Source organism: Myripristis murdjan, chromosome 11, assembly GCF_902150065.1.
Source record: "Myripristis murdjan chromosome 11, fMyrMur1.1, whole genome shotgun sequence".
In the NCBI taxonomy this organism is placed as follows: Eukaryota; Metazoa; Chordata; class Actinopteri; order Holocentriformes; family Holocentridae; genus Myripristis; species Myripristis murdjan.
The window spans coordinates 19,171,740-19,187,937 of NC_043990.1; the positions used below are offsets into that span (position 1 = coordinate 19,171,740).

Genomic DNA, 16,198 nt, shown 5'->3' on the forward strand with positions numbered 1-16,198 from the left:
CGACTTGAATATTTCAAAAGGCAGTGATCCTCAACATAACCCTATCATCCGTCCTCAGCCTCTGATCCTCCACTCTGCCCTGTCAGACGTCCTCAGCCGGGGGCCCCGACGGCTCCTATTCCCTCTGTCTCTCTCGGGGATAAGAGATAGCTCACTACCAGAGGTCTTGATCGCAGTCACAGCCCCTCTCTGAGTACCGATCTCTTCAAATTGTCACACTTGGGATGCTATAGGCCATGCATGGTAGATAAGGGAATATGACCTTTGTTAAGAGGAAGACAACTTCAATAATATATATCAGCAAGGAGGGAGTGTGATGTATCTAGATTTTTTGGATCCATTAGAAAGATATGAACTGGGTTGACCCTAGCGTGTTTCTACAACACCCCTAAAGTGGTAATTAATTTTATTACTTTTCTATCATCTGCTTCAGGGATTTGAAACCAGCAACACTGTCACTGCTGTCAGTTTACCCCCAGGCAATGGTCTACTTATACAGTCCTTGCATCTTAAATAGTGTTGGTCTGCGCATGCATTGGTTTTTAATTAAGCTGCAGTGTTCACCAGAGGTGGGAAGTAACATAGTACATTTGTTAAGTTGTACTTCAGTACAGTTTTGGGATGCTGGCACCTTAAAATGATAGCTCAGATCCTCGCCTATATAGAGGTATTTGCTCTTCCATGCGTGTGTGACACATCTGCCAAGTAACACATCTGCCCATTCCCTGTCACAAGAATGAGATGTTCACCACCAGGAGTGTACTGCTGTGAATGAAGTAAATTTAGACTGGAAAACAACATGATTTTGAGCAGTGATACAAAGCTAAAAAAAAAAAAAAAAAAAAAAAATGTTTTCAAGGATGCACAGTAACTCAGATTTGTTTTGACTTCACTTTGAGAACTCTTTTCAGCCAGCTTGTTTCCAAAGAACTATTTTCTGCAGTAGCACTGCCACTGTGTTGCCATGCAGTGTCACTCAGTTTACAGGGTGTAACAGTGACAGTGCTTTGGCAGAAAACAGTTGCCCCATTTTGGAAACCAGCTAGCCTAAAAGTGAAACTAAAACAAATGTGCTTTGGTGTATTGTTGTGCATCCTTCAAAAAAAAAAAAAAAAAGTCAGCTTTGTGTCGCTGCTCAAAATCACGTTGTTTTCCAGTCTATATTTACTTAATTTACTTCAACAGCATCTAGAAGTGATCAATATTCCCGGTGGGGACAGAGTGCTGGGAGAGTATTTCAGAAAGGAGGAGCACTGATCTATGATCCATTTTGCTGTTTAGAACATAACAAAGGACGTGGGCAAGGTAGAGACAGTCATTGATCCTTGTTCAGCACTGAGAGGTTTGAGAAATACGTGTCCTAATTGTGCATGCACATGCTATTCACAGTACTAAAGTAGGCATAGTCAGCCTAACATTTTCAACATTTGTTGATGCTTTTATCCCAGGATTGGAGATCAGATGAGTTGATTCAGCGACAGAGAGGAGAGAGGAGAGAGGAGAGAGGAGCGCAGAGCGCGGTGCCCTGTGATGCTGCAATAGCTGATGTTATCTGTCATTTTCCTAGTCAAGGACAATGCTGCTGAGGAGTTCAATGGGCCTATAACAGTGATAACAGGGAGTAGTAGAGAGAAATGGAGAGAGAGAGAGCGAGAGAGAGAGAAATATAGAGAGAGACAGAGAAGGAAAGAGAGAGCAATGGAGAGAGAATTTTTGTGTTCACAACTGAAGAAATTGCAGGTTTATTTGTCATGTTTACCACGAGGAATCAGAATAATCCCTCCTCTCTTCCCGTGTGTACACTGTGAGTGATCTTTATGAGTGAGGGCCCAGGTTTGTGTGACAGGGTCATGTCTCCTCTAATATTACACCTGAGGGACCTATCAGTGCTTTGAAAAGAGAAAATACTGAATCCTGAAATAGCCATATTTGAACAGGACCCCAGAGAGACAGCAGCGTTTACAGGCTGGGACATATTGCAATTTGCACTCCTTTTACTCTACCGAGAAAATGTTCAAGTCAATGTATATTATATTACAAATACCAGGGTACAATTGCATTTATTTATCGTTTCTGCTTGTGTCAGCCGTGAGATCCAGTTTATTCTGATAGTTTGCACTTAAAAGGCCATTCATGCTACTTTTGAACTATTTTGCATTTGAGCCTCTTAACTGATTTCAGTGCTATCTGTTCTTCATTGCCCTTTTGGTTTCCTTGAGGTAACATAAACTGGTAATTGAAACTGTATAAAACAGGAAGGCCATTTCCTGGCCATATTAAGTTGCATTTTAAAACCGGCTCCATGGACAGTTTTAAAAGCCAGTGACTGACTGGTTTAACAGTCAGTGAATGCTATGTGTATTCTCTTATATTAGTGATGAGTTTTTGGAAGCTCATGTTTTGATTTAAAGTATGATCTTTTACCACTCTGGTCAAACTCAACCATTCACAGCTCAGCCATCCTCTACTGTGTCTAAATACTGTTTGAATTGGATTTACTTGTTTACTCAAAGTAGCCTCCATGGCTGTTTTTCGGAGTAACAATCATTGTTGGTAATTTCTGTAAACCCTGCAGGCCACTTTCCATCAGGTTTTTCATTATTTTTTCTCTCCAATGCATAATTTACCAGTTTATCAGAAAGATTTCTTCTGACTTTGCTGAGAGTCATGCCGGAAAACTCCAAAATTGGACCAGATGTGAGCAAGCAGATTATTGGCATCGCTGGTTGTAACACTATTGGTGATTCTTTAATCCTTTACATGGCATAGTTAATATCCATTTTCAGTCTCAGTGACTCACTTTACGAGTAGGTGAAATGAATTCAAAGGGGAACTAAGCCCTTTGCTACTAGTGCTAGCACCAGTAGGCGATTTGAAGGGGGATGTTAAGACACACTGCTGCCTGTAGTTTTCCTATGATATTTCTTATTATTTCTGATCATTCAGTAACATCTGTGCTGCTGAAAATTATTGTATTGTGTATTGTGTGTATTATATTGTCCACAATAAAATGTCATAATTGTTTTAAAGTTTAGTGAATGCCCCAAAAATCAGTTCAAGAGGCAAAAATAGGTACAAGGTGGTGTGGTGTGGAAGCAGGGGAGCAGCAATGATCTAATGGCTAACAGCCTGTAGTCAGTCACTGTATTAAGTGCACACCATCTGAGCCCAGTCTTCACTTGATGTCTATGTATATGTGTGTTTTCTTTCAACAGAGGGCCAGGAAGTAAAGGTGGGAGAGTACAACGCCATTGCTGATGTGCTGGATCTCATCAACAACTCCATTAGGTTCCAAGGTAGGAAGAAGCCTGTGTGTGTGTGTGTGTGTGTGTGTGTGTGTGTGTGTGTGTATCACTGAGGGATCTTAAGATCACTGAAGAGGAAAATGTGTCCTGATGCATCTGATGTGTGTTTATATGTATGCAAAAGGCCCATCACCTGCCACCTCAGCATTCTTATCTCTCTTTCACCAGTCTTCCTCGCTTTGACACTTTAACCCCCCACCCCCCACCCCACCGACACCACCACCAAACACACACATACACATACACATCCAGCACTAAGTGTAGGAGCCAGGGTACTCAGCACTCTCCTTTTCCACACCAAGCAGTCCTATCCCCGGTAAATTATTCAACAGTCCATTTTTTACAGCTCCTATGTTTGCTTGTGTTGACATACTTTGTAATTTGTCAGGTCCCTTGATGGACGCTCCACTCTCCTTCTGTTCAGCCTTGTCCCACATAGACAGTCTTGGACAGTTCCATCTAAAATGTTTGTTTCCACATCTCTGACCACAGTAAGTGGAGATGTGTAAGATCATGCCTTTGCAATCGATCGGCACACTGTGGGAGAAAAATAGGGCAAAAGATAAGAAAGCACACGGCCTGACCACAATGACCTGACTGTGCGTGGAGGTACTTTCATTCACCCAGGGGAAACCGAGGACCAGGGAAAGTGTTTCAAATATTGTAGCCGGATATCTGCAATGTTACACTTTTGTGGTTGGAGAGAAAAGATTTGAAAGAAGCAGATAAAAGATTTGGTGTCCAGAAAGGCACCGTAATACAAATGACCAGTCAATACTGTTCTGTGTGGTTGATATGTTATACCATGCAACAACTGATCATTTTGATGCTACATTTTGTTTAAGGCCTGCACATTTCATGAGCTCATTGCATGTTCAAATCTCCTCCCCACCACTCGTCTTCATTTGATGAAATGGCTAAATGAAATTAAATCCTTACATTCCTCTCTCTGTCCCTGTTAGGGGTAGAACCTCCTAAGGATCGGACATTTGTGCGCCTGCAACGCCGCCACATCAATGTGCCGCTCTACAGCATCCTATCCACCATCACCATACTGGGCATGCTCATGGCAGGAGCCTTCCTCTTCTTCAACATCAAGAACCGCAACCACAGGTTAGCCTTCTGTGGTGGAATACACCTTTAATAGTGGGAGGATGGATGGAGGGGCTGTGGGTTAGATGAAGGCTAAATACAGCTGATGAAGGGAAATGGTTAGGGTATAGTGGGGGGTTATTAGAGGTTATGGTGAAGAAAAGGGGAAAATGAACTAATGAGGCAGGAGCTGTGGAGGGATGAAAGGCCAAGTGGAGGAGTCAAGGGAGAGAGAGGCATAAAGATAAGAAAGAATGATTAAGGATGAGAATGATAATTAACCTTTAGCCATCTGTTGGTATTTTATTACTTCTTATATCATGGCAACTGCACATACATGAATGTGATGGAGGATGTCCCTTAAAACCGTCCCTTAAAGCCCAGGTCATCCTTTTAATCCATTGTTTAGTATCAGTGCTTACTAATGTATTCACCATTTATATAAAACCAACTGCAGCTAACCATATCAACAAGACAAATAGTGACTCTAACTAGCTCTGTTATGTTAAGATTACTATGTCAGCCTGCAGTAGCTGTTTAGTAGTGTTTAGGGTCCTGATCACTTCAAGATTATTATAATTATTTTTAGCAGCAATTAACTTTGGTAACGTGTACACCGTACTGAGCTAGTTGAGCCAGTTTTGTGCAGATATATAGTCGATTAAATCCACTTTGATGAGTCCAAAATGTCAACAAGTCAAGTAATGTTAACTGGTAGCATCTTAGTCTGAGCAGTGCAAATAGTGTGGGCAGAAATTGTGTATGTTCAAAGCACATTGTTCCCCTAAATTAATTAGCTCTCCCTATTTTTTAGATTATAAAACACTTCAAGGTGTCCCGATATTTAGGCCAAAGGATTTAGGCCAATACCGCATATCAAGACATACATTGGAACACCCCATTATGCATTATTGCTTGCATATTTCACTCTCCCTTGTACTGAGCTATTCTATTCTATTCTATTCTTCTCCACCAGATTAATCAAGATGTCTAGTCCCTACATGAACAACCTAATCATCCTCGGGGGTATGCTTTCCTACGCCTCTATCTTCCTTTTCGGCCTGGACGGAGGCTTCGTCTCTGACAAGGAATTTGAGACTCTTTGCACTGTGAGTACCATCCTCAGGATTCGCTCATACATCAACCACATGACCTAGGCTGGAGTTAAACCTTGCCCTTCAAGGAACGGCTGCTGACCGGTCAAACAAACAACAAACTCAGGGGTCGTGTACTTCCTCAGGTTTTTAATGTCTCTTAGATATAAAATGAATCATTCTTGTCGCTCTTCATTTGAAGCGTTCAGTTATGATTGCTCTAATTGTGTCATCCTGCCTTGGTAAACGGCCATGTTCTTGCGTACTTCGTCAACATAGTTGTATGTTAAACTCATATCAGGGCCAACAGTTAGACGTGGTTGGAATGAGAGCACATTTCATACATACAGTATACTGTATTCACACATACACACACCACTGTGCTACACGTATCCCTGTGCAAGACATGGGTACCTTTGTAAAAATCTGTTGAAAACAGATGACCATTTTCCATTGTCCATATTATGGAGGACATAATTGACCATACTTAGAAATAAATGATCTATTAATGCATTCAGTAATACATTACATTAACATATACACTGTAGTAATATTTAATTTAATAAATGCATAGAAATCCATAAATAAAAATGTTAATAACAGTGAGCATAAATATATAAACATCTCTAAGTGTTTAGCGATGGCCAGACTGTGTTACCCTCCAGGCACGTGGACCTGGAAATGTTAAATGAGCAATACGAAACCAAAGACAATACATTAGCAAGAAATATGATGCATAGGTAGTCAGTTGTTCATTCATGTATTTATTTATGACAATGAGGCTGTGCCAATCAAACACATGCAGGTGGTGTTTAGCACTGTTTGTTGGTCAGGTGGTGCACAGCTTGATTGGATTTGTTGGACTGGGCCACTGCAAAAAAGACGAGTCAGACCAAATTTTGTTGTTATTGCCACAGACAATATTCCCCTTACTGCCTACTGCTTTGTAGAGAAAATAAGCCTGTGGAATTTAGAAGAAATTTCAATGCAACCGCCCTGATAAACACAACTGAACCTTACTTATTATCATGCAGAATCGTTTCCAAAATTGTGCAATTTTTTGGAGTCAGTGAACTAAACATTGCAATAACTGAGCAGGGAAACAAAAAATAAAGAATTGCAGTATTTATGTTTTGTTGATTGTGTACTGTATCACTCATATATTCTTTGAATTCAGTTCATTTTTATGCACTCATTACTTTATTGACAGATTTCTGTGGATATTTTTTGTACATGTATTTTGTATTTATGAAAAAAAAAATACTAGTAATGCCTTTTAATACTAATCAAACTATTAAGTTATTTCAAAATGCATTTCTTTGTGTTTTTCAAGCCGGGCTCGATGCAAAGCCCTATATAAACACATTTATAATTGGAAAATTTAAACAAAATGGAAATCTTATTTTAGCATTTAGAACTTTTTGGGGTGGGCTGCACATCCACACTATTAAAATGGGCCAAACATTTCTTATCATCTGCTTCTCAGAAGTTTAAATTATATTTCGTGGTCGAATACTCGTGCAGTGTATTGGCTGAACAGTTGTCCAAGCTCAGTCTGTGTTATTTTGATTTTATACACTCGCATTATTTTTCCCCCAGTTGTGTTCAAGCTGTTCTTTGCATAAACCTCAGCCTGAAAAATAATTACATTCTGAGATTGTGAGAGAAGTTCACAGCAAATGTGTAATAGGTCAAGGGGTCTGACTACTTTTGCAAGAAAGTGTAGTCCTAATTATAGCCGACTCTGTCTTCCATAACATTAGATAGTCTCTGAATTTGGTTAATACGGTTGTACCAGCACAGTGTGAGTTCCACGTTTGTGCTGAATTTCTATATGTAAATGACATTCGATCCAGAGTCTAAATATTTTTTGTGTTGACTGGGCAAAAAAGCAGTCCCCGTATTACAAGACATATCTCAATCTCACTGTTTCATACAAAACATGCAGAAAAATGTATTGTATGAGGGCAATTTTCCTACTACTATACACAGTTATAAGATGGTGTGAGTGTGGCCCAGCTCTAGATACTGCATACCATGGGTAACAATAGAGTTTAGTAGTCAGTGATTAAATCTCTCTGCTGGTCTGCAGCTAGCATGGAGCACATTAAGCTCTCCCCAGCTAGTGTTAGAATGTGACAATGTGAGACCCTGGATTAATTAAACAGTTTTGATTACAGTGATAACTGGTTGCCATTGAGAAGACACCCTCCCAGACGGACACAGACACAGACACAGACACACACACACACACACACACAGCATGCACATCAAAATAATGTTAGGCAGGGCACGTCTGGAGCTGCCAGCGCCTGGCTGAAGCTCTGCTGCAGACCCAAAATGGAGCTTGTCACATCAGGCCAGGTGCTACGACACAGGAATGCAAAGGTTGAGCCATCCATCTTGAATCAATACGTGCTGGTTGTTTTGTGAATAGATGGTGTAATTGTTTTTTGCTGTCTTCTTTAGCTACTGTAGCCCTCTGTCTATCCCTGGCTTTATTACTTTTGAGATATGGTAGAAAATGATACATGAACAGTGGCGGGTGCAGATGTGTGGGTTTTTTTTTTCATGATGCAGACAGAGGGACGAGTATCCACACAGAAACACACATACACAAGCCAGCGCACTCAAACATGCATGTACTGTATGCAGCGCGCACAAGCACACACACATGCACTCATACAGCCTCTGTAGCTATATTAGGATTTTGTCTGCTCTATTCAAATTCTAAGCTTTAAAAAGATGTTAGCAGAGTCCTTGGTGCCAAAGCAGCGATAGGTCTGTACTTTGTTTCTCATTAAGATGATACACGCTCAGGAGCTTGACAGCTTCATAGTCCAGGACTTCCTCTCAGAGCTTAACACTTTGGAAAAAAAAAAAAAAAAAAATCTGACAGCTTCTTATTTTTAGAATTCTTCGCAAATTCTATTTTTAGTGAACTTCTATGTTGAGCAAAGAACAATGCAAACAGCTGTCAGATTAAATCTGGTTTTGAGGCCTTGATCAATTTGAGACATGACAGACTTGTTTGTTTTTCCACTGCGCTGACAGGTTCGGACATGGATCCTCATCGTCGGGTACACGACGGCATTTGGTGCCATGTTTGCCAAAACCTGGAGGGTGCACGCCATCTTCAAGAATGTGAAGATGAAGAAGAAGGTATGATGTTTTTTTGTTTTTTTTTTTTATGTGTGTAGTTTATAATAATGTGTTTATTACACATTTCATTCTCATACTACATGTGCACTTTTTAGGAGGACTAGTAGGGATTCCTTATATTTCATTTTGTTCCACAGTCCATTCTCATTACGACACACACGACACTGCTGTCAGTTTAAAAAAATAAATAAATAACATGACGCCTGCTTATATACACCTTTTTTCTAAACAGCGCATAAAATAATCACCAATTAGCTTGTGCAAACCATAAAAAGTCAAAGATTGCTATTTTTATGCCCTTTGACAAATGTCCTTTGATAAAATGTAGGGGAATCAAGGAGTCTTTTTGTTGAAATGGATCAGAGGGACCCATCATCATAATTGGCCATTATAGGTCCACGTATGAATATTATCCTCCCTAGTTTAACTGGCACTAAACCTTTTACTGCCGCTCCATGTACATCTGCTCGATGGTAAAAAAGGAAATGAGGGACAGACTGAGAGATGAGAGTTCAAAATGAAACTGGGTCGCTATTGATAGTCTGTTGTAGTTTATTTATTTATTTTCTGGAGGTTGTAGACTGGAATATTTGCTGCTTTTCCCACGTTGTATCTCTTTTAATTGTGTGCACCATCATTTTACTGAAAGGTATGTATGCTGACTTGGAAGAGCAGAACATATTACACACATACTGTCATTGGGCAGAGAAAAGTACACCCTTTGGCACACAGACAAAGATTGTAGGCAGCGCTTTTTCATCAGTCTTTGCACGTTTCTGTAATAATGTATGATTTATGTGGGAGTTACCACTGAAATTTGCACACACACACACATCACAACAGTAACAAAAATGCTTTTTCATTAACATATTAATTTCACAATTGGAGTTGCAGGAGGGGCCTTAATGGACCACAAGCCCCTGTTACTAACAATAATAGCAGAGTAGCAACAATCAATAGACAAATGTCTTGAAACTTGGCTGGATACTAATGAAAAGCTTTTTTTTTTTTTTTTTTTAATTTGTTAAGGTAATTTGTCCTACACTCAACAAACAGACCCCTGAATGTCACAACCTGTGCATTGCAGAGGACATTAGTTACAGGGAGACAGAGAGAGTGACTGATGGGATTGATGGAGGCGATGATCCTCCTCCCCACCATCATTTTTCCAGAGCTTTTCCTCCCAGCTGCCAGAAGAGAAACCTTCCATTTCAGCGTTGTCTTCCCTTGTTACCCTTGTACACCTCTCCCTTCCCTTCTTTAGCTGTGGCACTCTCTCCCGGTGCCTGCTTGGTCTGTCTCAACAGTAGCTCAGCTATATAACAGGAATAGAGGAAGGGAAGAGGACAGCTCTAAGACCGGCAAACCATTTAGAAGCTGAAACTAAGCACAACTGAATTTTGTTTCCAGCTTTGTCTCAGTGCTCAGCAACATTCAGGAATGGCATATCAGTAAAATATGTAAAAAATATCAGCGAATTATGGAAGGTGTTATCCTCTTCACAGTGATATCCATCCAAAATCAGAGTCTGCTACAGTAAGCAAGGAATTTTTAACAATAATTAAGCCATAGTCCTAATTAGAATATCTAAACATACTGTTACCCCATTGAAATATTCAAAACTGACAAGCTCTTATTCAGGAAGCCTCAAAAAGAAAGCTTTTGAAATCCTAACATTGGTGTGTGGGTGCTTGTACACAGACTCATGCTTTTTAACAAATACTCACAAAGACTGGCGCCCTGTGGCACCCGTTTTCACCATCTCCTCTTCCGAAATAGATTCAAAAACACAAATGGCCTCATAAACATCTGACACAATCTGTTTCACTCGCCCGGTTATATAAAGTGGTGCCAAGCTCGCTGTGTGTCGTAACTGTACTTTCTTGTATTTATAGATCTCTCTCTCTCTCTCTCTCTCTCTCTCTCTCTCTCTCTCTCTCTCCCCTCTTGCATATTGGAGGAAGTGTGGGTGGCCTGTCAGGGAGAGAGTAGAGGGAGTGAAGAGGGAGGGATCGAAGAGTCGAAGAGGTTGGAGGGAAGTGGTGGCAGAAAGGAGGGAGGGGAGAAAGAGAGAGGGAGCAAGAAAGACAGAAAGAAGGACAGAGAAAGTAAGCTGGGCTCTGTGGTGGGGGGAAGCCGTCAAAAAGGGTGAAGGGTTGAAGAAGAAATGGAGAGTCATGAGTATACTATCAGGAGTTTAAAAAAAAAAAAAAAAGGCAGGCATGACCACACTCTGAGTGAGTTTGTATTTCCGCAGCTATTCAGAGGTCAGGTCAATGCAAGAACAACATGCTGATTCTCTCAGCTGTTTCCAAATGGATGGCACTGGAGTTGCCCTTTCATATTGTTTTTATGCATGGTCTTTTTGACCGCAGTCATTTGAGGAAAAACAAAACAATTTTGCTTCTGTGAGCTCAGTAGCTCTGCCATGACACTTCACAGCCAATTATCTCTGCTCAGTTTCCCCTCTCTCCTCCTTCATTCCCTCGCTCCGTCCCTCCTCTCCAGTCAAGCAGAGACAAAACAAATGTTTCCTCGGAAGCAGTATTCACTCCTACCACATGCTTTAGCCCTTAAACCTCAAGACATATTCCCTGCTGGTTCAGGCCTGGGACTGTGGGCAGGACACACACACACACACACACACACACACACACACACAAACACACAAACGCATACACACACTTAAACACAAAACACTTCCTCCGCATTGATTGAGTGCAGGTGCTTCGACTATAATAGAGTGATAGTTGTTGCTGGTGCCCTAAATCTTCTGCCACCCAACTTCAGGTGGAGAAAAGCAGTGTTGTTAGCTACCTCTTGTTCAGACCAGGAGGCTTAAACCATATTTTAACCCCTCTTTCTGTCTTCCCTCTATCCACCCTCCATTTCTCAATTCTTCTTTCCATCTCCAATACACCAACTGTAAATCAGGGGTGCGTTCGATAAGAGTTCCGCTCAGCGGGGTGTGCCCTGCACTCCTTCACTTCTTAAAGAGCATGGTGCCACGAACAGCACAGGGGGGCCGTCAATCACTATCCACCTCTGACACTAACGCACACCACCCATCCACCCCTCCGCACACACACACACACACACACACACACCTGCCCAAACCCCTAACAACCAGACCCCTCTAGCTCGCACTAATCAGCCTGCAGACTGATTAACAGATAAGACAGACATGCCTGTCTTATCTGAGATTTACTTTTACTACAGGAAGCAGGTGCTGTATGTCTTAAAGTTGTGAACTGTATGGTTATACCAAGGACCTGAACAAAACTGGTAAACAAATCAGAACAAATCATACCTCATTGTGATCCAGTGCAGGATCATTATCCTAGGTTCCTAACAGACCATCAGTGTTTTACTGTTGTTTCAGTGCCCCAGGTTTTTAGCTGCAGCATTTAAAATGTAATTATATCGACACAGGAGGGACAGCGAGCCCTGTCATCATGAGAGTATGTTTAATGGCTGACTGACTGCACAGTAATCAGATAATAGCCAAGACGTATTTAAACATAGGTAAATATACAAGTAGATCATTTTTTTGTACACAACCATCACCGGAAACTTTTCATTACTTTGCAAACTCAATGCTGCTAAAATACCATCACTCATGCAATGTAGACCTCTTTGAACCTGCTGCAACTTTCTCAGCATGGCCCTAAAGCAATGTCCCTTACCTTGCCTGTATTTGTTCAATGGTAAAACCATCAAAAGACAGCAGATCAAAAAAACAATCCCCTCATGAATCTCATCCTGAGCTCAGTGGCGGATGGAGACCTGTGAGAGACCACCGTGCTGCATCTGGGCCATGTGATATTCTCCAAACACACAGCCCTGCCTGTGTTCCCTGACCTTTCCTTTGATCTGCGGTCCCAGACAGTCAAACGCCATTATAAATAAAGATCACAAACAGGGCATGGCTTTCATCCCTCTAAAGTTCACAGTACAAAAGAGGAGCTTTAGTGATTGACAGGATTGGTACTTATTTGGTGGATCTTTTCCACATTGCCTGGCCATAAGGTAGTAAAATAATGGTTTGATGATAACCCAGTATTGACGAAATTGAAGGTCCATCAGTGGTTCAACAGTGGTTCTCAATCCTGGTCCTTAGAAGCCAGAATAACTATAAGAATGAGGAAATCTTTTTTTGTCATTCCAGAACATATTATAAAGGAAAGGGAGCTATCTATCTTACCTGTAAGTTGCAGTTAATTGCATTCACCTTGCATTGCAGGTATAAATCAGTCCCTAATTAGATGGGTAGAATGAACACCAGCAGGGTTCTTGGTCCTGAGCACAATGATTGGGAACTGTTGCATTAGCATAATTACAGTAGCTAATAAAGTGATTTGAAATGGCACGACAGGCACACATACTTTACATACTATTAGTTCCAGAGTAGCTGTGCCGTTGGGCTGTTCCTTACATTAGAGTGCAACAACAATGGCCCTATGACAGCATATTTACTTACAAACTGATGGCATTGATCTCAAATTTGCTATGCATCTTCTTTTCCACATCCAGATCATCAAGGACCAGAAGCTGCTAATCATCGTCGGTGGGATGCTGTTGATCGACTTGTGCATCCTCATTTGTTGGCAGATTGTTGACCCGCTTAAGAGGACTGTGGAGGAATACAGCTTGGAGGTCAGTGTGAATGTTTTATCTACAGTACCGGGTGTCATCAAAGATCTAGATCTCGGCTGTGGACCTCAGGGCTTCTGGCTTTTGCCATCTCTAATATATGTCTTGACATAGGTAAATGTTTGTTATTTTCTTTTGTTTATGGTTTTGTTTATGTTGACGTAACACCATTTGCCTCAGCTGAGAGTGTCCTGGTGACACAGATTCTCACTAAAAATGCCTGTGTATTTGGAGCTTAGGCGAACAAAATGTCCGCCTTGGGCTGTAGCAGTAGTGTCTTTGTTGTGCTTGTTATTTTTGGGTCAGGATGTGAGCCATTGCTGCCTCCTGTGCTCATCTCATAGCCGGACATTCGCCAGCTTGGATGTGAGACATTGGCAAGGCCCATTGGAAAAGAGGCACTTGGCATCATTTTCGCCTTACTGGAGAGGAGGCGGGGTGAAGGGCTGAAATGGACTCCATGGCTGTGCCATGATTGGTTAGAGTAGACTCAGATTAACTGAGATTGGATAAGGATTTGTCTAGTTGTTCCCCAGTTTGCTGGAATGGATATAACTTTGGCATCAGAGGTTGTTGGAGGGTGAAGAATGTTTCTGGGTGACACATGACATATTTGTACATTACTGACACATTGTCAGGATTATTTAGGGAATACAGGCTGTGAATAATGTTTGGTTCAGCATCAATAAACAACAAAAAAAATCAACTTCACATTCTTAGATCTTGGTCTCTTTATGTCTTAACACTTTGAAGGAACAGGGACAATTATGTTTATTCTGCAGTTGCTTTTTACTACCAAACCACAGATGGTGCTAAGACCCCAATTATGTCAATGCAGCTGAGATTAAACCATCTGTCTTTGATGACAAACCATGGAGTGATCAGGCTCACCAGGGGTACACTGCTAAGTGGAGATTTTCCCTAATGAGTTGTCTTTTAAGTCCCCCAGACATTTCCATGTAGGCCACAAAACCTTTTTCTAGTTCCCAGGCCCAAAGTGTTCAAACACTGATGCTATTGGATGGGATCCTCTTTGAGCCCCTCTAATAAATACAGGTTATGAGGAGGTCACTGCTGTGAAAGGCAGACCCCATTGGTGGATTTTTCTAGAGACGTCTTTTGATGGTATTGATTGAATTTTCTTGCTTGTTTGCTTGCTTGTTGCCAAGGTCCTGCGGGGGATGTAAGGGTGGCTGACATTCTTTTGCACCCTGTTTTGACTTTTTGGTGACTTCAATTAAATGAAAATTCTGTGAAGTGATAAGTAGTGCTTATCTAAGAGCCCTGGGAGCAGGTCGGTCTTTCAGAGGTTTTCTCTCTGTCTCAATCCTTGATTAAAAGATTTCTCTGGGAGATGTTTGAGGAAGAAGCTGTTGCTGATGCATGATATCTTGCCAGACTTATTTACATACTTCTGCTCCTTTTAGGGCACTCTGAAGGTATACTTAGCACATTTGTACAACTCTAGACAAAGCCATATTTCCTTTGTGATGATAGCCACTTATATATTTAAGCCTGCCTAAAGGGTGTAGCAAAGCCTTGCTTAACATATTCATTTGTGAATGTTGTCAGTGTGTGCAGTCGGGTCCTCATGGAGTATTCTCAGACTCTAAGCCCCAAGCCAGGGGAGTGTTGTGAATGTATTAGCCACTCGGTGTATGAGCCTACATTCCCCCTGGGGTCCTGGATCTGCATGCCTGGGCTGAGGCAGAGGATCCACATGCCTGCCCAGTGTGCCAGACTTCCAGCACCAGCACCCTTGGCCCCTCCTGGGGCTCAGCTGGGGGAGAGGCAGCATAGAGCCTGGAGCGCCACTGGGCCTCTGGGCCTCCATGCCTGTCAGGCGGGACCAGAGGACAGGAGCAACCCCCATACTCAGAATTGGGGGCGGTGATGGTAACACTGTATAAACATAAACTGTGTTTGCAGAAATACACAATACAGTATGAAGTATTAAATGGAGAAATAAATGGAGATGCTGCATCTTTTCTTATACTGTAGATTGATGACACTGTGATCAAAGAGATGTGGGAGGGGATTCAAAGACCATTCAGCAGAGGAAATGGGATAAAGAGATATTGCTCGTGAAGTAATCTTGTTAGGTTAGAGAATGCTTTGAAGTACTAAATAGAGGGACACAGTCCATAGATCTTGAAAGAACAGACAAACAGAAAGATAAAAAGTCAGATATTGTCAAAGCTCAGATGATGGAACAGGTTGTTTTTATTAAGGTTTTCATCTAGTGATGGGGGACTGGAGGACTTGGGGAACTGAGGTGGACTGGACACCCTCCACTGGGGACAACAGCCAGTGAGATTAGTCCTGATTGATTGGTGCAAGGAGGACCATTAGCTCCCCTGTTTCCTGCGAGCTTTCACATTCCATTAACCCACCCCTCCCCTGTGATTTTCTTTCTCTTATATCCTGCATCTCTCTGTCTGTCTGTCTGTCTGTCTGTCTCTCTCTCTCTCTCTCTCTCTGTCTCTCTCTCTCTCTCTCTCTCTCTCTCTCTCTCTCTCTCTCTGTCTCTCTCTCTCTCTCTCTCTCTCTCTCTCTCTCTGTCTCTCTCTCTCTGTCTCTCTCTCTCTCTCTCTCTCTCTCTCTCTGTCTCTCTCTGTCTCTCTCTCTCTCTCTCTCTCTCTCTGTCTCTCTCTCTCTGTCAGAGTCTCCCTCCCCTCTCTGTTTCTCCTCTCTACTGTGGAGCATTGGGACTAGCATTGACCTTGGGTTCTCAGTGCTGTATCTACCTGCTGTACCCAGGAGTATGCGGTGTGACAACATGGTGTTATTGAACTGTCACTGTGAGCGTGCTCGTCTGCTGGGTTTGTTGTTTTAACCATCACACAGGGGGGTTTCTGTATTGACTCCAAACCAACACAAGCCTTTACACGT

At 41.9% G+C, this 16,198-nt stretch overlaps 1 protein-coding gene across 2 annotated transcripts in view; it reads left to right on the forward strand.

The window, feature by feature from the left end:
* Positions 1-16,198, forward strand: part of gabbr2 (gamma-aminobutyric acid (GABA) B receptor, 2) — a 194,593-nt gene that overhangs the window by 130,940 nt on the left and 47,455 nt on the right. For both annotated transcript variants that reach the window (XM_030064382.1, XM_030064383.1), the window contains exons 9-13: positions 3,216-3,296; positions 4,268-4,418; positions 5,374-5,506; positions 8,546-8,653; positions 13,187-13,309. In XM_030064382.1, coding sequence (XP_029920242.1) covers positions 3,216-3,296; positions 4,268-4,418; positions 5,374-5,506; positions 8,546-8,653; positions 13,187-13,309 — 596 coding nt within the window. The remainder of the gene's footprint in view (positions 1-3,215; positions 3,297-4,267; positions 4,419-5,373; positions 5,507-8,545; positions 8,654-13,186; positions 13,310-16,198) is intronic.